This window comes from Diabrotica virgifera, chromosome 10 (genome assembly GCF_917563875.1).
Source record: "Diabrotica virgifera virgifera chromosome 10, PGI_DIABVI_V3a".
NCBI classification, from domain to species: domain Eukaryota; kingdom Metazoa; phylum Arthropoda; class Insecta; order Coleoptera; family Chrysomelidae; genus Diabrotica; species Diabrotica virgifera.
The window spans coordinates 70,428,894-70,454,489 of NC_065452.1; the positions used below are offsets into that span (position 1 = coordinate 70,428,894).

Here is a 25,596-nt window from a genome sequence, read left to right on the forward strand (position 1 = left end):
TAGTAAGATACAGGGTGTTCTATTTAAAATAAGTAAGTTATTACAGCTTGAATTTGTTAATATAACAATCTAATATTTTGACCACCCTGTAAAAAGATAGGTATAGGAAACCCTAATACAAATTGAAAGCTAAGTATATTTTCTACGCGGTAGACTAGTAAGATACAGGGTGTTCCATTTAAATTAAATAAGTTATTACAGCTTGAATTTGTTAATAGAACAATCTCATATTTTGACCACCCTGTAAGAAAATTTGTTGCAATAAGCATCTGCTTAAGTATGCTAAACAGTAAATTATTAAGATCCAAGAAAGAATTTGTTACTGATTCTTAGATTCGTAGATATTCATTTTTTTCTAAAACCTTACATTTTTATAAAAATCGAAATAAATCAAAACACCCAGTATTTAAGTATAGGGAACCCTTATGAAAGTATAGCTTATTTTTTAAGGTCAATTCAATAATGTCATCATATATGGGGCATTCCATAAGAAAAAATATAACTTTGATATACCACTCTTTTTGGAGCACCCTATATAATTCACATTATTTTTAGATTGTAGTATTAATGGCCCTGTATATTACTGTGAAGAAATTTTTAAAAAATATCAAGTAGTTTTCCGTACAGACACCGAGGCGAATAAGATGAACCACCCTGTATATATACAGGGTGTCCCGAAAAGAATGGTCATAAATTATACCACACATTCTGGGGACAAAAATAGTTCGATTGAACCTAACTTACCTTAGTACAAATGTACTCACAAAAAAAGTTACAGCCCTTTGAAGTTACAAAATTAAAATCGATTTTTTTCAATATATCGAAAACTATTAGAGATTTTTTATTGAAAATGGACATGTATAATTCTTATGTCAGGAACATCTTAAAACAAAATTATAGTGAAATTTGTCCACCCCATAAAAAATTTATGGGGATTTTGTTCCCTTAAACCCCCCAAACTTTTGTGTACGTTCCAATTAATTCATTATTGTGGTACTATTAGTTAAACACAACGTTTTTAAAACTTTTTTGCCTCTTAGTATTTTTTCGATAAGCCAGTTTTTATTGAGATGCGGCTTCTTTCTCAATATATTTACGTAAAAATTTTATGGGGGTTTTGTTCCTTTAAACCCCCCTAATGTTTGTGTACGTTCCAATTAAACTAATATTGTGGTACCATTAGTTAAACACAGTGTTTTTAAAACTTTTGTCTCTTAGTCTTTTGTTCATAAGTCACCTTTTTTCGAGATGTAGCTTCTTTTTCAAAATATACCTAAAAATGTAAATTATAAATAAATTTTCAGATTATTAACAGGTCTCTATAACCGTACTTAACCATATACAAATATGTGGTGGATTCGACAAATATTCAAAATATCTCGATAAACACTGGCTTATCGAAAAAGTACTAAGAGGCAAAAAAGTTTTAAAAATAATGTGTTTAACTAATAGTGCCACAATAATAATATAATTGGAACGTACACAAAAGTTTGGGGGGGTTTAAGGGAACAAAACCCCCATAAAATCTGTATGGGGTGCACAAATTTTACTTAATTTTGTTTTTAAGATATTTCTGTCGTAAAAATGCCACATGTCAATTTTCAATAAAAAATCTCTGAGTTTTCGATATATGAAAAAAAATCGATTTTCATTTTGTAACTTCAAAGGGCTGTAACTTTTTTTGTGTGCACTATTGTATATAGGTAAGTGAGGTTCAATCAACCTATTTTTGACCCCAGAATCTGTGGTATAATCTATGACCAATCTTTTCGGGACACCCTGTATATATATATATATATATATATATATATATATATATATATATATATATATATATATATATATACGGAATTCTGAGGTTATTGGGATATGCAGGGGTGAAATAAGTGTACTCTTTTAACTAAGTTTCAAGCTTTCGAAAATGTTTATTTTCATCATCAGGAATAACTGAAATAAAGTGCTACTGTTAGTACAGCATCCTCGAAAACATACAGTACAAGGTGTAAAGGTTTAAAAACTTACGTTATTGAGATTTGCTTTCCGTGGATGTTATACTCACAGGTGACAAATTCACGCACCACTCATTGATTGAGTCAAATATTAAAAAATACATGGTGTAAAAGACCAAATTGACAAATTATTTTCTACACTAACACATAAGAAAAAGACAATTAAAAAGGTTTACATGCCACGTGTGCCGGCAAGTGTGAAATGTGAGGTTAGAAGTCAATGTCATTCCTGGACATACGCAAATGACACCACTTCTTCTTTTTTCTTTGTCTTATGTAGTACTAAAACTTTAAGAATACACATCAAAAATTTACCAGAGTTTTGTTTGAAGTTAAAAACCAAAATTATAAATAATTTAACATTTCAATTACTGAAAGCTGGAAACTTTACAATGAATCAGTTGATAAGACATCATTGAAATGAGGATAGTTGTCCAAACATAATAGATATGAGTAAATAGAGCTTAATTGATTTATGTCACTCCTTTTGTTCATTGCATTAGAATTCTGCGAAATGAAAGCCATCTCTAAGAACAGTCTTTTAGTATAGTTGGATTCAGAAGCTAAAACTCTGACCGATTCGTAATTCATTTTGTGATGTTCTTTATTAACATGTTCGGCAAGAGCAGATCTTTCAGGATATAATCTGCTATCACTGCGGTGACTAACTAAACGACTACCTAAATTGCGTGCGGTTTGTCCAACATATACCAAATTACAGTTGTTACAGGGAATCTGGTAGACAACGTTAGAACAATCCCTAATGTCACTCTTGTCCTTAACCTTTGAAAATATAGATCGTGAAGTTAAAGATGTTTTAAAGGCTATTTTCAAGTTAGGGATGTCTTTAAACAGTCTAGCCAGTCTGGGTGTTATGCCTTTCACGTATTTTAAAGAAGTATATAAACAATTGGCATTTTGTTCTCCGCTTGTAACAGTAATTTGCAACTCATCATTATGGCGTATTATGTCAGGGGTCAAACTGAATAATATCTTGGTGACTAGGTGTTTTGGATAAGAGTTGTCGATAAAAAGGTTAGACAGGATTCTCAGGTTCTTCTGATGGCAAGAAGGATCACTGATAGCTATGATTCTAGCCTTCATTTGCTTAATCAAGTTGATTTTTATTGAGTGTCGATGATATGACCAATAGTTAAGAAAACGTCCAGAACTATGAGGTTTTCTATGCCAGTCAATTCTCAGGGAGTTGTTATGGGTTCTAATGAACCGGGTATCAAGAAAGGGGACTGAGCATAGATCATCCTCATGTTCAATTGTGAACTGTAATAGAGGGTCATAACTATTGAATACTTGCAAAATTTCAGCTGATCTATTGCTAGGAATAGCGAGGATTAAGTCATCCACATACTTTTTAACAAAAGGAATATAGAAGGACAATTCTGGGATCACCATATCCAGTAAATGATCCATCACATAACAGGCCAGAATGGGAGAGATAGTACCTCCCATAGGAGTCCCTTGTGTTTGTCTAAACACAGTATTATTAAATGTGAAATAGGTGTTGTTAAAAAGAAAGGAGATGAGTTTTTTGAAAGATTCCAAGCTAATATTGCAATGAGAACTAATAAAATTCCAATTGTTTTCAACAGCTATTAAGGCTGCATCTAGATGTACATTAGTGAACAAAGAGACTACATCCAGACTGATAATAACATAGCCCTCAGGTAACTGATAGTTGTTAAAGCTGTTAAAGACATCAAAAGAACTTTTTACGTCATATTCATTAGAGACATATGCATTGGTTAAAATCTCAGTCAAAAAAGATGCTAATAAATTAGTAGGTGAACCAATGCATGCAACAATGGGACGTACCGACAGCTGTGGTTTATGAATCTTAGGTAAAGCGTAAAACTTGGGTATGACACCCTTATACCCTGTTAATTTTTTCTTTGTATCATCATCTATTTGTCCCAAACTGCATAATTCCTTGATGAGGTTATTGCATTTAGTTTGAACAGTATTAGTTGGATCTCTGTTCAATCTCTCATATATGTTATCAGAATTTAGCAATTCGAGACATAGATCTAAGTATCTCTGCTTCTCCAGAACTACAGTTACATTACATTTGTCAGAAGGCATGACAATAATGTTAGTGTTTTCACTAAGAAACTTACGAGTTTTATGTAACATAGCTCTGTAGAAGTTAAAGCTACTCTTACTGTTATTTTTATGTACATAATCAGTAATGATGTACGTAGATTTAGCTACTAGTACGTCCCTCAGTTGTGCATCCGTGACAGAGTGCATAATTGTTTCAACGTCAGCCAACATATCCCTGATAGGGATATCTTTCCCTACAATAGGTTCTATACTGAACTTTGGACCCAAAGACAAAAATCTAGAAATATCATCGGGCAAGGTTACATTGGAGAGGTTCTTAATCCAACCCGGTTTTGTCTTTAGTTTCAAGTTCAGTTCTTGATTAAATAATCTATTATATTTGTTAGTATTTACTAATTTGGTTTTATGAAAAGTTTTGTTATATAAAACTTGTTGTTTACTAGAAAAGTTGTTAAAAATGAATTCAGAAGTAAAGTCAATGATGTCTCTTTTGAGTTTAGATAAATTAGACTCTAAATTGTTAATGACTTTAATGCAATTAGAAATTTCTAAATTCAAAATTCTGTTTTCTAACCTGGTAAATTGTAAAGCATCCTTGTTCGACTGGATGTCCTGTCTTTGTAATAATTTAGTGATGGATGAAGTGGAGTGTATGATGTGTGTAGGTGAAATGTTTGATGATCTACATCTTAATAAAAAACATCTTTTATTGTATTCTCTTGCCAATTTTTGTTTAGTCTTTGACCAATCCTTGAGTGCCCGTACAGCGAGGTCACCATAGCGATATGCGATGTTCTGATAAAATCCCATGCCTTAAAAAGAATAGGAAAAGAAGTCTTTGCTGACAACGTAGAAAACGGAATTCTGAGGTTATTGGGATATGCAGCGGTGAAATAAGTGTACTCTTTTAACTAAGTTTCAAGCTTTCGAAAATGTTTATTTTCATCATCAGGAATAACTGAAATAAAGTGCTACTGTTAGTACAGCATCCTCGAAAACATACAGTACAAGGTGTAAAGGTTTAAAAACTTACGTTATTGAGATTTGCTTTCCGTGGATGTTATACTCACAGGTGACAAATTCACGCACCACTCATTGATTGAGTCAAATATTAAAAAATACATGGTGTAAAAGACCAAATTGACAAATTATTTTCTACACTAACACATAAGAAAAAGACAATTAAAAAGGTTTACATGCCACGTGTGCCGGCAAGTGTGAAATGTGAGGTTAGAAGTCAATGTCATTCCTGGACATACGCAAATGACACCACTTCTTCTTTTTTCTTTGTCTTATGTAGTACTAATACTTTAAGAATACAGATCAAAAATTTACCAGAGTTTTGTTTGAAGTTAAAAACCAAAATTATAAATAATTTACATTTCAATGTACTGAAAGCTGGAAACTTTACAATGAATCAGTTGATAAGACATCATTGAAATGAGGATAGTTGTCCAAACATAATAGATATGAGTAAATAGAGCTTAATTGATTTATGTCACTCCTTTTGTTCATTGCATTAGAATTCTGCGAAATGAAAGCCATCTCTAAGAACAGTCTTTTAGTATAGTTGGATTCAGAAGCTAAAACTCTGACCGATTCGTAATTCATTTTGTGATGTTCTTTATTAACATGTTCGGCAAGAGCAGATCTTTCAGGATATAATCTGCTATCACTGCGGTGACTAACTAAACGACTACCTAAATTGCGTGCGGTACACGTGGCATGTAAACCTTTTTAATTGTCTTTTTCTTATGTGTTAGTGTAGAAAATAATTTGTCAATTTGGTCTTTTACACCATGTATTTTTTAATATTTGACTCAATCAATGAGTGGTGCGTGAATTTGTCACCTGTGAGTATAACATCCACGGAAAGCAAATCTCAATAACGTAAGTTTTTAAACCTTTACACCTTGTACTGTATGTTTTCGAGGATGCTGTACTAACAGTAGCACTTTATTTCAGTTATTCCTGATGATGAAAATAAACATTTTCGAAAGCTTGAAACTTAGTTAAAAGAGTACACTTATTTCACCGCTGCATATCCCAATAACCTCAGAATTCCGTTTTCTACGTTGTCAGCAAAGACTTCTTTTCCTTTTCTTTTTAAGGCATGGGATTTTATCAGAACATCGCATATCGCTATGGTGACCTCGCTGTACGGGCACTCAAGGATTGGTCAAAGACTAAACAAAAATTGGCAAGAGAATACAATAAAAGATGTTTTTTATTAAGATGTAGATCATCAAACATTTCACCTACACACATCATACACTCCACTTCATCCATCACTAAATTATTACAAAGACAGGACATCCAGTCGAACAAGGATGCTTTACAATTTACCAGGTTAGAAAACAGAATTTTGAATTTAGAAATTTCTAATTGCATTAAAGTCATTAACAATTTAGAGTCTAATTTATCTAAACTCAAAAGAGACATCATTGACTTTACTTCTGAATTCATTTTTAACAACTTTTCTAGTAAACAACAAGTTTTATATAACAAAACTTTTCATAAAACCAAATTAGTAAATACTAACAAATATAATAGATTATTTAATCAAGAACTGAACTTGAAACTAAAGACAAAACCGGGTTGGATTAAGAACCTCTCCAATGTAACCTTGCCCGATGATATTTCTAGATTTTTGTCTTTGGGTCCAAAGTTCAGTATAGAACCTATTGTAGGGAAAGATATCCCTATCAGGGATATGTTGGCTGACGTTGAAACAATTATGCACTCTGTCACGGATGCACAACTGAGGGACGTACTAGTAGCTAAATCTACGTACATCATTACTGATTATGTACATAAAAATAACAGTAAGAGTAGCTTTAACTTCTACAGAGCTATGTTACATAAAACTCGTAAGTTTCTTAGTGAAAACACTAACATTATTGTCATGCCTTCTGACAAATGTAATGTAACTGTAGTTCTGGAGAAGCAGAGATACTTAGATCTATGTCTCGAATTGCTAAATTCTGATAACATATATGAGAGATTGAACAGAGATCCAACTAATACTGTTCAAACTAAATGCAATAACCTCATCAAGGAATTATGCAGTTTGGGACAAATAGATGATGATACAAAGAAAAAATTAACAGGGTATAAGGGTGTCATACCCAAGTTTTACGCTTTACCTAAGATTCATAAACCACAGCTGTCGGTACGTCCCATTGTTGCATGCATTGGTTCACCTACTAATTTATTAGCATCTTTTTTGACTGAGATTTTGACCAATGCATATGTCTCTAATGAATATGACGTAAAAAGTTCTTTTGATGTCTTTAACAGCTTTAACAACTATCAGTTACCTGAGGGCTATGTTATTATCAGTCTGGATGTAGTCTCTTTGTTCACTAATGTACATCTAGATGCAGCCTTAATAGCTGTTGAAAACAATTGGAATTTTATTAGTTCTCATTGCAATATTAGCTTGGAATCTTTCAAAAAACTCATCTCCTTTCTTTTTAACAACACCTATTTCACATTTAATAATACTGTGTTTAGACAAACACAAGGGACTCCTATGGGAGGTACTATCTCTCCCATTCTGGCCTGTTATGTGATGGATCATTTACTGGATATGGTGATCCCAGAATTGTCCTTCTATATTCCTTTTGTTAAAAAGTATGTGGATGACTTAATCCTCGCTATTCCTAGCAATAGATCAGCTGAAATTTTGCAAGTATTCAATAGTTATGACCCTCTATTACAGTTCACAATTGAACATGAGGATGATCTATGCTCAGTCCCCTTTCTTGATACCCGGTTCATTAGAACCCATAACAACTCCCTGAGAATTGACTGGCATAGAAAACCTCATAGTTCTGGACGTTTTCTTAACTATTGGTCATATCATCGACACTCAATAAAAATCAACTTGATTAAGCAAATGAAGGCTAGAATCATAGCTATCAGTGATCCTTCTTGCCATCAGAAGAACCTGAGAATCCTGTCTAACCTTTTTATCGACAACTCTTATCCAAAACACCTAGTCACCAAGATATTATTCAGTTTGACCCCTGACATAATACGCCATAATGATGAGTTGCAAATTACTGTTACAAGCGGAGAACAAAATGCCAATTGTTTATATACTTCTTTAAAATACGTGAAAGGCATAACACCCAGACTGGCTAGACTGTTTAAAGACATCCCTAACTTGAAAATAGCCTTTAAAACATCTTTAACTTCACGATCTATATTTTCAAAGGTTAAGGACAAGAGTGACATTAGGGATTGTTCTAACGTTGTCTACCAGATTCCCTGTAACAACTGTAATTTGGTATATGTTGGACAAACCGCACGCAATTTAGGTAGTCGTTTAGTTAGTCACCGCAGTGATAGCAGATTATATCCTGAAAGATCTGCTCTTGCCGAACATGTTAATAAAGAACATCACAAAATGAATTACGAATCGGTCAGAGTTTTAGCTTCTGAATCCAACTATACTAAAAGACTGTTCTTAGAGATGGCTTTCATTTCGCAGAATTCTAATGCAATGAACAAAAGGAGTGACATAAATCAATTAAGCTCTATTTACTCATATCTATTATGTTTGGACAACTATCCTCATTTCAATGATGTCTTATCAACTGATTCATTGTAAAGTTTCCAGCTTTCAGTACATTGAAATGTAAATTATTTATAATTTTGGTTTTTAACTTCAAACAAAACTCTGGTAAATTTTTGATGTGTATTCTTAAAGTATTAGTACTACATAAGACAAAGAAAAAAGAAGAAGTGGTGTCATTTGCGTATGTCCAGGAATGACATTGACTTCTAACCTCACATTTCACACTTGCCGGCACACGTGGCATGTAAACCTTTTTAATTGTCTTTTTCTTATGTGTTAGTGTAGAAAATAATTTGTCAATTTGGTCTTTTACACCATGTATTTTTTAATATTTGACTCAATCAATGAGTGGTGCGTGAATTTGTCACCTGTGAGTATAACATCCACGGAAAGCAAATCTCAATAACGTAAGTTTTTAAACCTTTACACCTTGTACTGTATGTTTTCGAGGATGCTGTACTAACAGTAGCACTTTATTTCAGTTATTCCTGATGATGAAAATAAACATTTTCGAAAGCTTGAAACTTAGTTAAAAGAGTACACTTATTTCACCGCTGCATATCCCAATAACCTCAGAATTCCGTTTTCTACGTTGTCAGCAAAGACTTCTTTTCCTTTTATATATATATATATATATATATATATATATATATATATATATATATATATATCAAATGAAATAGGGAATGTGGAGAAATCCCCTTACGAATAATTCACACATCCACCATTTTGGGTTGGGAAAATTTTTTGAATAGAATTAAAAATCCAAACACTAGTTCTTAGAAATGTGTTTCGCCCTCTTTATATATTTTATATATATATATATATATATATATATATATATATATATATATATATATATACAGGGTGTTTCATTGGTAAAGTAACATACGTTAACTGTAGAAAGAGGATACTTAGGCGGTCTCAAAAATACCATACTTGATGGGTCTTACTCCATTAATAACAAAGATACTGGGTGTTTTATCTATTTTGCCATTTTCTTAATTGGTTCATAACTTTTTGACCACACTGTATATTTATTTTATATTTGGCACGCAAATATCATTTAAGGCGTACAATAAATTAATTTATTTACAATTGTAAAAAATCCAGGTCCGGCTTAAAAAATATTGGAAAAATGTTCCGACCCCAAAACACCCTGTACATTAAATTTTTTTAAAATGGATTTTTCAGTTGAAAAGAGGATAAAAACTAAATTCAGTGGTATACTTTGAATTTTCGACAAAATTATTTTTTTGGTGAAATTTGGAATTTGAATTCTGAAATTAAGTGAATTGCGAGAGCTCTAAGTAGAAAAAAATTGAAATACAGCTTACAACTTGTCAACCACACTGTATGTTGATTTTATATTTAACACGCCAATATTTTTTTAGGTGTCCAGTCAATTAATTTAATTACAATTATAAAAAATCCAGGTCCGGATTAAAAAATATTGTATAAATGTTCCAACCCAAAAAAACACCTTGTATATTAAATTTTTTTAAAATGGATTTTGCATTTGAAAAGAGTATGAAAAACAAAATTAGTGGTATACTTTGAATTTTCGGCAAAATGATTTTTCTGATAAAAATTTGAATTCTGAAATTATGTGAATTGCGAAGCTCAAAGTAAAATAAATTAAAATATTAATTTTAATGAATACCATTGTTTAATCTAAATTGGTAAAATATTAACATTTGCACACATAACAATAATTTTTGATGACCCCCCTCTGTGGCTCAGTGGTAAGAGCGCCTACCTTTGGATCGAAAGGTCCGAATAGTCGTGAGTTCGAATCTCACCAGGGTCAAAAATTTTTCGTTTATTATAAATTAATAAATGAAAATAGTTTCTGTCCTTGTGGGATCGGTACTCACCGGAGGGACCGCAGACGTTCGGATACAATTAGCGTCTCTTTGCAAAGACAATGACGTCGACTTTGCAATGTAACAAGACACTTACTCAACACACACAGTACACAGTACACATGACGCTAGGTACCTAACTACAAACATTTACCATACCTACGTATAAAAAAAATAATTTTTGGTGGTGGTAATTTTGAATAAGTACTTTAGTTTTGAATAGTGATTATGCTGCCAATTTTCGCTGTTTTGTTATAATTTTTAGCTATTTTGTTGATTAAAGTGATGTATTCTTTATTGACCCTTTATTATTTATTCATTATTTAAAGATGAATATTCGCCAAAAACTATTTTTCACACATAATAAAAAAACACTAAAATATTAACATTTTACCAATTCAGATTAAATAATGGTATTAATTAAAATTAAATCGCATTTTAATTTTTTTCTACAAGAGCTCTCGCAATTGAGAATTCAAATTCAAAATTTTACCAGAAAAATCATTTTGTCGAAAATTCAAAGTATACCACTAATTTTGTTTTTCATCTTTTTTTCAAATGCGAAATCCATTTTAAAGAAAATTAATATACAAGGTGTTTTTTTGGGTCGGAATATTTACACAATATTTTTTAAACCGGACCTGGATTTTTTATAATTGTAAATAAATTAATTGATTGGACACCTAAAAGAATATTCGCGTGTTAAATATAAAATCAATATACAGTGAGGTTGACAAGTTGTAAGCTGTATTTAAATTTAATTCACCTAATTTCCGAATTCAAATTCAAAATTTCACCAGAAAAATCATTTTGCCGAAAATTCAAATTATACCACTGAATTTAGTTTTTCATCCTCTTTTCAACTGAAAAATCCATTTTAAAAAAATTCAATGTACAGGGTGTTATTTTGGGGTCGGAACATTTTTCCAATATTTTTTAATCCGGATCTGGATTTTTTACAATTGTAAATAAATTAATTTATTGTACACCTTAAATGATATTTGCATGCCAAATATAAAATAAATATACAGTGTGGTTAAAAAGTTATGAACCAATTAAGAAAATGGCAAAATAGATAAAACACCCAGTATCTTTGTGTGTTTGTGTGTGTGTGTTTGAAGAGTTGGCTTGGAAGCTAGTCCTTTAGCCACAGAATGGTACCCAGTATCTTTGTTATTAATGGAGTAAGATCCATTAAGTATGGTATTTTTGAGATCGCCTAAGTGTCCTCTTTCTACAGTTAACGTATGTTACTTTCCTATTTAAATAACGTATGTTATTTAACACACTCAGTGATCAAAAGATCCAAAGTTATTGGTTTAACGAAAACTCGTACCAAATCAAACAAATGAAATAGAGAATGTGGAAAAATCCCCTTACGAATAATTCACACATAAACTATTGTAGCGGTTATTTACTGTAATTACTTCTAATTACAATAAAACTAGCGGTTCGTAATTTATTTACGACTTTATTATTTATTTATACAAGTTTACTTTACAAACTTTAGCTTAAGACTAACTCTATTTACAAATATGTCCTATTTATATATGCGATACAGATATTCCAGAAATATCTATATATCTCCAGCTATGTCCATGTGACCGCTTGCACGTCATCGGCGCTGCATCGGCGTATCTCGAAACATCGATAGTGTTCTGTCTGCCCGGAGACGGGAGCTGGTATACGAGGGTAGGTCAATAATTATTTTGTTACACTGCTCCCCTCTTAAGATCTGAGCGTCCCGATCAGCAACTCTAGATGGCCCAGGATGGCGGAATCTACAGGATTCTCCAGCTCTGCATACACCCCTAGAAAAGAAGTAACAGTCTACTGTCTTTGAAGGGTATGACATCTTCGGGTTCATGCAACACACAGTAATCCGTACGCCAGTTTCTCTGAAGATCACTTCCAGCATGCTTCTCACAATCTTCCAATCCAGATTTTCTACTGCATGGCCTATTTTTGGTAAAGCCAAATCTTTGATGTCATAATTACACACGATTTTCTTCAAATTACATAGAGCACGCCATATGTTCTCATAGCTTGGCGTGTCCGTATAAGACTTCCTGGTCACCATATACAGCAAAGATCGAGGACCATCTTCCAATCGCAGTACTCTTCCAATTTTAGGCTGCTGATTTCGTAACTCGTCCAGGCGGCCGAACTTTCTATTGAATACGGACGAGATTCCTTTAGTCATCTCGAGGTCTTGGGCAACACAGTGGGCTAGAGAGACGTTTTCTGGAACACCAAACAGATCTTGCTGAACTTCTGTGGTCACGCCGAATCTAGCACTCTTTCTTTCTGCGTAATTTGACATAAATTCCTTAAAACTTGGCTGTGCGGCATCTTTCATTTCCTGTTGGAGGACTCGGGCTTCTTCTGTTTCATTGGAGCCAGCATATGGTGCAAGACGATTTATGTGAATAACTTTTGGTTTACCGTTTGGCAACTTCTTAATTCTGTATATTACGTCATTTATTTTCTTCTTAACTTCATACGGACCTTCCCATTGTCTTTGCAGTTTAGGACACAGGCCTCGACGACGTTGTGGATTATAAAGCCAGACAAGATCACCTACTTCGAAGCTTTCATTCTTGCAGCGAGAATCATATTGATCTTTCATTCTGTCACTGGCTATCTGGATGTGTTGTCGGGCAAGTTCATGAATGTTGTTCATTCGTAACTTCAGGCGGTCTACGTATTCTTCGCCTGCAACATATTCCTCGGAAGGTCTGCAGCCAAACTCTAGGTCGCAGGGCAAACGAACTTCACGACCCAACATCAGGCAGGTTGGTGTTTGACCTGTAGTTTCATTCACGGCCGAGCGGTAGGCCATCAGGAATAAATGAATGTGTTGGTCCCAATCTCGCTGATTTTCAGATACAACTTTGGACAAGTGTTTACCCATCGTTCGGTTCATCCTCTCGACCATCCCATCTGATTGAGGATGCAGGGGTGTTGTTCTGGTCTTATTGACACCAATCAATTTACAAACGTTTTGGAAAAGAGCTGACTCAAAGTTTCGCCCTTGGTCGGAGTGGATCTCCAAGGGAACACCAAATCGGCTGAAGAATTCTTTAACAAGTACCTCTGCAACGGTAGCAGCTTCTTGATTTGGTAATGCATAGGCCTCGGTCCATTTCGTAAAATAATCCATGGCTACCAGGATGTATTTATTTCCAGCATCAGTTTCTGGAAATGGACCTGCAATGTCGATTGCTACTCTTTCCATAGGACTGCCAACATTGTACTGTCTCATGGGTGCTCTCTTTTTACCAACTGGACCATTACCGGATGCACACAGTTCACATTTCTGGCACCATCTTCTTACATCATCTTTACAGTTCACCCAATAGAACCGTTCTCGAACCTTTTGCAGAGTCTTCGTAATACCAAAGTGTCCACCTGATGTACCGTCATGCAACTGACGCAATACTTCTGACACTTTACTTTTAGGTACAATCAACTGAAGCTTAGATTCTGTACCATCATCGTTCTCAAAGGTTCTGTACAGAAGATCATCTTTTAGTATCAGGCAATTCCATTGGCTCCAGTAGGCCTTGACTTCCGGACTACATGCACTAATGTTTTGCCAACTAGGTCTCTCACCTCGACGCATCCAATCCAATACTCTTTTTATACACGGATCGTCTTCTTGGGCTTCTTGTAACTGTTGTGGCTGCCATTGCTCATTAACGACGGTAGTTCGTCTCACAGGGCAAAGCTGTTCATCTACTTTAAGCCGGTGATTACAACTTTCACTGCATGGCCGTATCGAGGAAGCATCTGTATTTGAACCAACTCTTCCAGCCCTCTTCATGCGTCTCTTCGGCATCGTGTCACGAATCACCCTCCGTACCATTTCTACCAAACGTTCATCTTTTCTCTTATCGCCTTTTTCCACGGTTATTACTCGATTGTTTCGTGAAGCTTGGCTAGCTGCTTCGTGTTCCAAGGCAATAGCAAGTGCTTCATCTAAAACTTTCGGTCTTGCTAGTCGTAAAGCTTTCTGTAGTTCACTATCTTTCAGCCCATTGACAAAGGTATCTACCGCAATTTCTTCTAAAACGCTGTCTGGCACCTCCGGATAAGCCAACCGCACCACACGAGCCACATCTGCTTCAAATTCTTGCAGATTCTCACTTGCTCGTTGACTTCTATTTCTCAGTTGTGCTTTGTATACTTGTTGTAGATGGGCATCTCCATAGCGTTTTTCTAGACGAGTGAACAAGGTCTGGTAACAATTTTCTTGACCCTTGGGAATTGACCTTAATATATCTGCAGCATCACCTCGTAAAGCAGCAGTCAAGGAAACAGCCTTTTCTTGTTCGGTCCAATGATTGGCGGTCGCAATAGCTTCAAATTGTTTAAGGTATATGGACCAAGAGGACTTTCCATCAAATGGTGGTAATTTGAATCTCATATTATGCGACGTTTCGTCTCTCGGTAGTTCATCTTTCACCACAGGATCTAACGCTGCTGCATTAACTGATGGTTGTACTTTTGTATCGGTTATCATGCTCTCTAGTTGTTTGATCTTTTCTTCTACGGTCTCTACACTTTTCTGCATCTTATCGAATGTTCTAGAAACTTCTTCAAATTTCTCGTCGTTCTGTCTACAAACTTCTTCAAGTTTTTCGTTGTTTTGTCTACAGACCTCTTTAAAAGTTTCGTCAATCTTTTGCGAAACACTTTCGAATTTCTCATTGTTTTGACTACATACGTCTTTAATTATTTGAGAAGTCTCATCGAATCTTTTAGCAACATTTTCGAATTTATCGTCGCTTTTTCTACAAGTTTCATCAATCTTTTGAGAAGTCTTGTCGAATCTTTTAGCAACATTTTCGAATTTATCGTCGCTTTTTCTACAAGTTTCATCAATCTTTTGAGAAGTCTCGTCGAATCTTTTAGCAACATTTTCGAATTTATCGTCGCTTTTTCTAGAAGTTTCATTGATCGTTTCAGAAACAGTTTTTAATTTCGATAAGATTACTTGTTCTGCTGACTGGAAGTGGAACGTCTCTGGGTCATCTCCGTTCTTCGTGAGGACATCCTTGAGTCGTGCTTGTAGGACTATCTTGCACCCACTGCTGTCTAATTCGTACTCTTCTAATTGTTCACGGAGCTGTTTTATGGTCAGTTCTTGTAGCAACATCTTTGGTCGGCACACACGTACTTTTCAAAATGTCTAAGTCTTTCCGAATACCGAACAATCAACGCACTTCAATTATTCCCGACGAATAAAGTTCAAAAGTCTTTCCGAATACCGAACAATTAACGCACTCCGATTATTCCCGACGAATAAAGTTCAAAAGTCTTTTTTTCACTTTTCATTTATTTACACTCCACACCGTTAACACCACTGTAGCGGTTATTTACTGTAATTACTTCTAATTACAATAAAACTAGCGGTTCGTAATTTATTTACGACTTTATTATTTATTTATACAAGTTTACTTTACAAACTTTAGCTTAAGACTAACTCTATTTACAAATATGTCCTATTTATATATGCGATACAGATATTCCAGAAATATCTATATATCTCCAGCTATGTCCATGTGACCGCTTGCACGTCATCGGCGCTGCATCGGCGTATCTCGAAACATCGATAGTGTTCTGTCTGCCCGGAGACGGGAGCTGGTATACGAGGGTAGGTCAATAATTATTTTGTTACACTATTTTGGGCTGGGAAAAATTTTTTGAATAGAATCAAAGATCCAAACACCAGTTCTTAGAAATGTGTTTCGCCCTCTTCAACCTCTCTTGGCTCATCAGTAAAGATGAGAGGTTGAATATCTTCAGACACATTCCAATCAAAAAACAACATTCGAGACCTAGACATAGCAGGAGCGTAAATCTACGCCCAATCTGACAATGGCAGTTTCAAGTTTTAATTCCCTAATTACTTAAAGTAAAATATATGTTTACAAACAAAAATACAAAAGATGTAGATTTTGTAGATCTTTGAAACACACTCAGTGAACAAAAGATCCAAAGTTACTGGTTTAACGACCACTCGTACGAAATCAAACAAATGAAATCAAACAAAAAAAAAACCCAAAAGTGGTCGTTAAATACGTGGCCGTACAATAGTACGGTTAATATTATAATGGATTTAAATTGTCAGGCATGCCGCAAAATTATAACACCGACAGATTGTAGCAAACTGGAATGTTCTGGATGTAAAACAACATGGCACGGAGTTTGTGCTCAACCCCAACCCTTAAATTTTTCACCTGCAACCTTGTTGATATGGAAGTGTCAAAATTGTACCACAGAAGCAGATGCTAGCACAATGCACTTCAACGCAATTATGGCTCAGTTTTCTAATTTGAGTAACGCTATTGCTACATGTAACACTCAAATGTCTGATGTACATAATTTAGTAAATTCTCAGTCGACAAAAATTGACGCTTCCATCTCGGAAATAGCAGTTCTAAGAAGAGAAAACGAACAACTAAAAATTAAAATCCAAAAAATGGAATCTACTCCTCCCGAAAATATCCTTATAGAGCTGGCTGATAGGAAACAAAGGGAAAAAATGTTTTGCTGATGGGTATTCCAGAAAATAATACAAAATCCGATGAAGTTAATGCACAACAAATATTAAAGCAGGTAGCTCCTAACTTACAAATAGCTTCGCATCGCCGGATTGGGAATCCTTGCCAGGATATGAAACCAAGGCCGCTGAAAATCACTATGATGTCCAGTGAAGATGTCCTTTTCGTTCTTAAAAATAAATCTAAACTAAATCAAAACTCAAACTCCAACATATACATAAAACAAGATTTGACACCCTGTCAGTCAAAATATATGGCTGAATTACGAACAGAGCTGCAAAGTCGTATAGATAATGGGGAGAAAAACTTAACGATTAGATACATAAACAAAATACCAAGAATTACTACCAGAGGAACAATCAGACGTGGTAGAGAGGAACAGGAATCGCCTAGACGTGAAATGGGACTCAAGACTTCAAAGTCTGCTTTATATGGCGCAAACTCATCTGTACCTGGATAACAATCATTCAAAATTCTTTTTCAAGGAATTGGAATTCAAAACTTTGGGACTGTAAAGGATGTGCCATCTTCAATTTCATGGTTTGTTTCCTTTTGTACTTTGCTCTTATTTAGCAGTTCCGTGAAATAGTTTTGCCAGTTTCTCATTTTTTTTTTCGGCTAATTTAGCAGTATCCCTGTATCATCTCTCATGTATGGGTTGTTTTTCTGATATCCTCTTTCCATTTTTTTTGCTTCCTGGTAGAATGATCTTGTTTTATTTTTTTTAATTTTTCTTCAATTTTTTTGATTTTGTTCTCGTTTTGCTTCTTTTTATGATTTTTTCAATTCTCTGTATTCTTCTCTATTGCTATCTTCGTTATTAGTGAGATTTTTGGATCTTACCTTTCTTATTTCCTCTGCTATTTCTTGACATTATTCATCATACCAATATGGCATGTTTTAGAATATCTGGGGCATTTGTATCTGTGTCCAAACCCTGTATAACTATATTTTTTCGCCTTTTTTCATTTTCCAAACTTTCCAGCCGTTCCTTTATTTTAAAAAGTGCCTGTTTTAGTTTTGTGTTTTCTTGTCTTAATGTTATATTCTCTTGTCTTAACTCTCTTATTTCTCTATATTATTTCTGTTCTCTGCGAATCTCGCTGAGTTCTCTTAATTGGTCTTCGATCTTTAAACTTGCTCCTGCCATCATTTCCATAATTTTTGTATATTTTCTTCCATTTTCTTTCTTCTACAGGTAGGAGATCTGCCTATTTTTCCACTTTTGTTGAAAGCCCTTCTTCTCTATTTTATTTATGTTCTCTGCGAATCTCGTCGAGTTCTCTTGATTGTTCTTCGATCTTTAAACTTGCTACTGCCATCATTTCCATAATTCTTTGTACATTTTCTCCCTTCCACAGGTAGGAGATCTGCCTATTTTTCCGCTTTTGTTGAAAGCCCGTTGCAATTCTTTCTCTTGGTCTCCTTTTCTCTTCTTGTCGTTTTCGCCTGTCGTAGTACCGTCACTTTGTATTCGAAATAGATCTTCATATTTCAGTGCTCCATTTCGGTTAGTGGTAGCGGTTAACTTTTTTTTTAATTTATTCTTACTTATGTACCAGACTATTTATTATTACTTATGTACTAGACTATTTATTATTACTTATGTACTAGACTAGTTATTATAATGTATACTTACTAAACTCATTGTTATAAAACTGTAGTTTTTAAAAACAATAAATGTCTATCTATCTATCTATCTATCTATCTAAAAAAAAATCAGAAGTGTAACTTTCCACGCACATACACGCACCCACAAACATTTCTCCTTTTTAATTAGAAATTGAGTCAAATTTGGTATAACCGATTTTCAAAATTAGACGTTGGAAAGGTATTGACCAATACTATCACAAGCCGCAGAGGTAGGACTTAAATTTTCGAAATTTTTGGGACAGTTGGTGACGAGCCCGAAAAACAGACCCCAAATGGGGAGGCCGTAAAACCCGCACACTTGGACCAAAATGGATGTTTGACATATGGAATTGGCGGGTCTTTCCCTAATCTTTAAGATGGGATTTGGTCCATTTTTCAATTCAGTCAGATAGACAGAATCGAAAACACAACATATAGTGTCGCATGTAAGGTGAGGGGGTGCTCCACTAGCGAGAACTACCATTCTCTGGTATTTTATATGGATGAAGTTTTTCTCTGTGAAGAGGTCTTAGAACAGCTGAAATTAATTATATTTCATAAGTGGTTTCTAAATTGTATAAAGGAGTTACATAATATTCTCACAATGATTTTTATCTGCCTCTGATCGCTAAATCTTCAATAACTGTGCAAATCTCGATAGATTTCTTTAGTAATTCATATTCGGTGGCCTGTACTACGCTTTTCAAAATCTTCTTTGTAAATTTTGTTGACTCAGTAGTGGACATGTATACCAGATTGATAAAGATATTTACTGGTTGATTCCATTAACACATTGCGTGCCACGCTTTAATCGGGATACTACTCTCAGGGGCCATTGATATCCACGGTCATGAAAGTTAGTCATACGTGTATATCAAAAATGAGTGACGTGGCCCCTGGCAAAATATCTGTGTCTCTCATATATGAGCGATGTGGCACGCAATGTGTTAAACTGTGGGATGAATTATCGACTATTTAATGTTTTTTCCTTCTAATTGTGAGATCTTGCGCGAAACACACGACAATTTTTTTTATTCCTCATATATTTTTATTTTCAGGGCTTTAGCTGGAGGAAAGTGGCCGTTGAAGTGGTACGCTCCAGAGTCATACAATTTTGGACAGTTTTCTCACAAAAGTGATGTCTGGAGTTTTGGAGTTACTATTTGGGAGATGTATTCGTTTGGAGCATCACCATATGGAGATATGAAAGGATCTGAAGTAAGCTTTTAAAAAGATAGTACACATCTTTGCACACAGGTTTAGATATTTTGTTATGTTTTTTTCTGTGCGAATTTTGATCTAATATTGTTATAGTATTGCTATCAGTTTAATATGTACCAATTTTGTTCGGTCTCCTCTTTATTTTGTATTCTTTAAGAGGGGCTAAGATTTTTGAAGTTATACTTCTTTACGATCGAGAGTGAAATTTTATAATTCCCTGGCGCATGCGCAGACAGAGAGTATGTAGTTCGTTGCTAATCTTTCAAATTATGTATGTATCAGCGCAAATAAGTCATTAAAAGAATATATTAGTGTTTTTAGTAAATGTATTATTTATTATAATTTTTGTGTCTTTGGATTTGTCTTCCTCGGGCGTAAGATAATAAAATATCTATTTTTATACTTCACTTGATGTATTTGTCACCGTGATGTGTAATTATATCCGAGACGTCAATAACACGGGGCTTAATAGCTTGGTTGGTAGAGCATTGGACCAGAGATCGAGAGATCCCGGGTTCAAATCCCGGACGATTCATATTCTTTTTTTTTTAAATTTTTTTAATAAAAATTTTTTTGAAAGTGGTAGGTAAGAAAGTTAGTTTAATATTTAAATAAACTGTTAAGTATATTTATTTCGTTGAAATTATAATAGAAGTATAACTTCTTACGTGCGTACAAAGTACACACACATTCTTTTTTTTTGTTTCTCCTTGAAACTATTTTGTATAATAATTGTCATAAATCCAAATAATTTTGCCTACCAAGTAAACGTATTTTATTTACGGTCAGTCAAAAATGACCTTTTGTGGTTCTTCTAGTATAAGTGAAGCAAAAAAGTGAGTCTGTAATACACTTACTTACTTTCCACCTGGTTTTCAGCATACTTTCCCTTCTGCTTTTTGATTAGGCCTCTTTAAATCTCTAGTATGTTTAACACTCTTGAAGAGCTGCCTAAATTTGTTTCTAAGTGCTCTGACGCAGTTTAATCACAGAATAAGAAAAAATCAGAAGGTATACTCACATGCGCCATTGATCTTTTAAGTATGTCACTTGTGTTACACGCTGTTGGCGGGTAGGTAAACAATGTCCGTACTTTGATGTTTTTTGAAAGAACTATGATTCGATATACGATTATACTTCACTAATTCATATTGCTATATTGTAATAATTATAATTTAATAACATGATTGATACAATAACACCATATAAACACGTCGATGATGAAATTGTAGAGATTCATATTTAAAATAAATAAAAGTGTTTCCTGTTCATATTTTTGTTTTATCATTATTCATTTTTGTTGTTTTTTGCATTAGTTTTAATATGTTTCATATCATATTTCAGAAATTAATGTTTATTTATTACTTTTTTACTAAATCATTACTAAATCATTATTACTATAATGATTCGCATTTTTAGTTGAAGAAAATGTAACATAATTTTCAATAAATAACGATAATTTTGGCAACATTGTACCATCAGTCTTTCATTGGCCGATGTACTACCTATTTGCGTGGAAATAGTTCAGAACCCAGCAGTTTTCTCGAGTATTTGATTTTTATAATATAATTCTTTGAAAACCTTTTGTTGGCCAACTGCCTGGAGCAGAGTTGAGCTGAACTACATATAATTTATATGCTCCGTTTTTGTTTCGCTGAACCTGTTATTTTTTTATTTAGCTCCATTTAATTTACAATCTGTTATCACTCGTAACAATAAGTAAATTTTATGACAATTATTAGAAGAAAAAAACGACATGTAGGAATTCTCTCCAGTGAGAGGCTTCCTTTAACATATAATTAACAAACAAAGTTAATAATGTAGTGGTAAATGTTAATTAATTTTATTTAAATTTGTTTAAGTCTGTAGGCTTAAAACGCTTTAGTCGACGCACGTCATCGTTGACATTAAACAGTTCGCGCACTAAGTCATTATAGTGAGCACTAGTTTTGTTTTTGTATTTTTCACTGTACTTTGTGACTTCAGTTTTTATGGATTGAACTTGGAGGTCTTTTTCTATTATGTTGTTCGAAACATATCACGGAGCATTGGTTATAATTCGAAGAACTTTGTTCTGGAATCTTTGTATGATTTCTAGGTTTGAATTGCTAGCAGAACCCCATAATTGAATTCCATACGCCCATATTGGCTTCAGTAAGGTCTTATTTGTGAGATTTAATTGTGATTTCCTGCCAATAAACCAGTAAAGTTGTCTTAGTTTGAGACTCAATTGTTTTAGTTTTGTAAATATATGTGTTCTCCATGTTAATCTTCTGTCAAGATATAAACCTAAATATTTGACTTCATTTCTCTGAGTAATCATTTGATTATTTAATAACACTGCTGGACATATACCTCTTCTTGTGTAAAGGTAACATGGATTGATTTGGTCTCATTAACTCGAATTTTCCATTTTTTTTAACCAGGCTTGGATATTATTAAGGCTGGCTTGTAAGTTTCTTGAGGCAGTTACTGGATCATGATGTGAGGCGAGTTTTGTAGTGTCATCTGCGAAGGTTGCTGTTATTGTAGTTCTCGAAGTTGGTAGATCTGCAGTAAAAAGCTGGTACAGCATTGGTCTTAACACGCTGCCTTGCGGTACTCCTGATTTTATTTGGTATAATTCTGAATATTCTGAATGGTATTTAACTGAAAAGAATCTGTCAGATAAGTAAGACTTTAGAAGTTCATAATACAGATGAGGCAATAGGTTTTTAGTTTATAAAGTAGACCTTTGTGCCAGACTTTATCGAACGCTTGGCTTATGTCAAGAAACGCTGCGGAGCAATATCGCTTATGTTCAAAGTTGTTGCTGATATGTTTTACTAATCTATGGACTTGCTCTATGGTTCCATTTTCTTGTCTAAATTCAAACTTATGTTCTGGTATGAGATTTTTGCTATCTACTATTGGCTTGATGCGTTTCATTATTAATTTTTCCAGCACTTTGGAAAGCACAGTCAGTAAACTTATTGGCCTATATGATGTTAATTCCTCTAGTTTTTTCCTGGTTTTGGGATCATAATTATAACTGCCATTTTCAGTTGTTGCGGAAAATAATTTAATCTTATTATTGCATTAAAAATTTGTAATATTGCCGTTATTCCTTTCTTTGTTAATTTTTGTAGTATCCTACCCGTTATCAGATCATAACCAGGAGCTTTTTTAGGATTAATTTCTTTCATTATTACATCCTTAACTTCATTGTACTTAAATTTCGGTATGGGCAGCTCCATTTGGTAAGGTTCATTTAGTACTCTATTTTTTCCCTCCAATTCTTCAGGTATTGATTCCAATCTGTTTGGTTGAAAGACTTGTGAAAGATAGCCACCAAAGGCATCTGCTTTCTCCATGTTATTTCTTGCCCACTTGCCATTGTTTTTTCTTATTGGTGGTATTGGTGTCTGAGGACTTTTTAGTTTCCTTGTGACTTTCCATAGTGAGTAGTCGGTGGCTTCTGTTGGTGTAAGCTCTTCTAAGTATCTTTGTATAGAATCATTTTTTACTTCAAGTATTATTTTTTGTAGTTCCCTTGCTGCTTTATTAAATTTATTTTTATTGCTCACTGTTCTGTTTTGTTGCCAATTTCTTCTTATCCTTCTTTTCTCTGAAATTTTTTTCTTTTATAGTTTGAGAGCAGGATTCTTTTCTTATTGACTGTTTGTAGTTTGGAGTTGCTGCCCATGAAGCTTTCTGTATGTTTTTTATGAGGTTAGTTATCGCCCATTCAACGTCTGCAGGTGTTTTTAATGGTATTTTTAAATCTATTGCTTCATCTAATACTTCTTGAAAAGTATCCCAATTGGTCTTTTTATTGCACAGAGCGGGTGGATTTGGATTCTGAGTTATATCGGAGTACATGTTCATAAGGACTGGAGTGTGATCCGAAGACATGTCTAGGCTGGATATTGCTGTGACTAATTTGCTGTCAATTCCTTTTGTGATATAGAAATCAAGAAGGTCTGGTATTTTATAAGGGTCCGAAGGCCAATATGTGGGTTCTCCTATTTGCGTGGAAAAACCAGGACAGGTAGTTTAGATTATTGCAATGCATTGCAGTTAGTAGTTCACGACCCTTAGTAGTTGTAATCGCGCCCCATACTGTGTTTTTAGCGTTGTAATCTCCACCCGCTATAAATGTGTTTCCAAGCGTTTTGAAGAAAATCTCATAGTTGTCTCTTATTGTTGTGCTTGGGAGGGCAGTATACAGCAGATATTTTGGTGGTTCCAGTAACCCTTCTTTTGCAATGGTAGTGGCTTGTAGGTGATTTTCTGTATATCTTTTCAGTTCGTGAATTTTTATTGAGTTCCTTATTAGTATTGCTGTGCCTCCATGTGCAGTCCCATCTGGATGGTTGGTAAAGTAAATTTTGTAGTTAAATAGGGCTAGGTGACTTTTATTTGTGAAGTGAGTTTCAGTAACTAGCATGACATCTATTTCATTGTTAGTTATGAAACTTTTGAGTTCATGAGTACGCTGGTTTAAGCCGTTTGCATTCCATAATGCTATTTTTAGTGTTTGGACCATTATGACCTATTTGAGACAAGAGCGGTGATAAGATTCATTATTGTTCCCATTTGCATAATGAGATCTCTCATCATTATTTTTAGTTCAGAGATATCATTAGGTTGACTTTAGGAGATACTATTTTGTTGGTACATAGTGTTACCTTCTTGTTGATTATTTTGATTGGTTACCTGTGCATATGTCATTCCTTGTGTTGTAGCCCTGTTTCCTTTAGATGTTTGTCCATTTCGTTCTCTAAGTTTTGGATGCATTTTCTCTTGAAGTTGCTTATGTATAATACACCCTCTGTAATTTGCGGGATGCTGTTCTCCACAATTTACACATGTCACATTTTCATCTTTTATTTTCCTGGTACATTCTGAAGTGTGATGTGACCCTGTACACTGTACATTTTACACATCTGGATTCTCTATGGCAAAAGTTTTTTTTTTGTATGAACGAATCTCTGACATTTGGTGCACTGTGGAATAACTCTTCTAACATAAGGGGCTTCAATTGTAACTATCGAGTGTCGTAGTTTCTTGACATTATAGATGTCTTTATTATTTTCTTTAATTTTTAGATTAACAAAGAACATGAGCAATGGTTTTTTTGTTATATTTTGTTTAACATTCCATATATTTAGAACTTCATGTCCAAGAGCTTCTATGCCCTGTTTAATATCGTCAGGATTTGTTGAATAATGAATATTTTTTACTACTATTCTAAAGGGCTTGCTTTGTTTAGACTGGTATGTATGATACTCTGTTTTTTTACTGTCCAATGCTTTCACTATAGTAGTATATGCTTCACTCGAAGTTGGTTGGATTCTTACTTGACTTTCACCCAGGGCTTTTAAGGTGTACTGATCTTTACCAATTTAAATAAGAAGTTTATTTAAGGGGTTCATATCTTCGACACCGGATACAAATATTGGTGGTGGTTTGGGTTCTTTTTTCCGTTTCTGTTTTTGATTGGTCTATTTTATCCTCATCTTCTTGGAGATTGTTATACCGGGTGTCCACTTATATTTTCCCCCATTTTAACTGCCTATAACTTCTAAACGGTTCAAGATAGAAATATGCCGTTTTAGCTGAAATGTTTTATTTTAGTAAAAGTTTTGTCT

General features: G+C 34.2%; 1 protein-coding gene across 2 annotated transcripts in view; it reads left to right on the forward strand.

The window, feature by feature from the left end:
- Positions 1–25,596, forward strand: part of LOC126893375 (tyrosine-protein kinase Shark) — a 183,595-nt gene that overhangs the window by 126,479 nt on the left and 31,520 nt on the right. For both annotated transcript variants that reach the window (XM_050663486.1, XM_050663484.1), the window contains one exon: positions 19,801–19,960. In XM_050663486.1, coding sequence (XP_050519443.1) covers positions 19,801–19,960 — 160 coding nt within the window. The remainder of the gene's footprint in view (positions 1–19,800; positions 19,961–25,596) is intronic.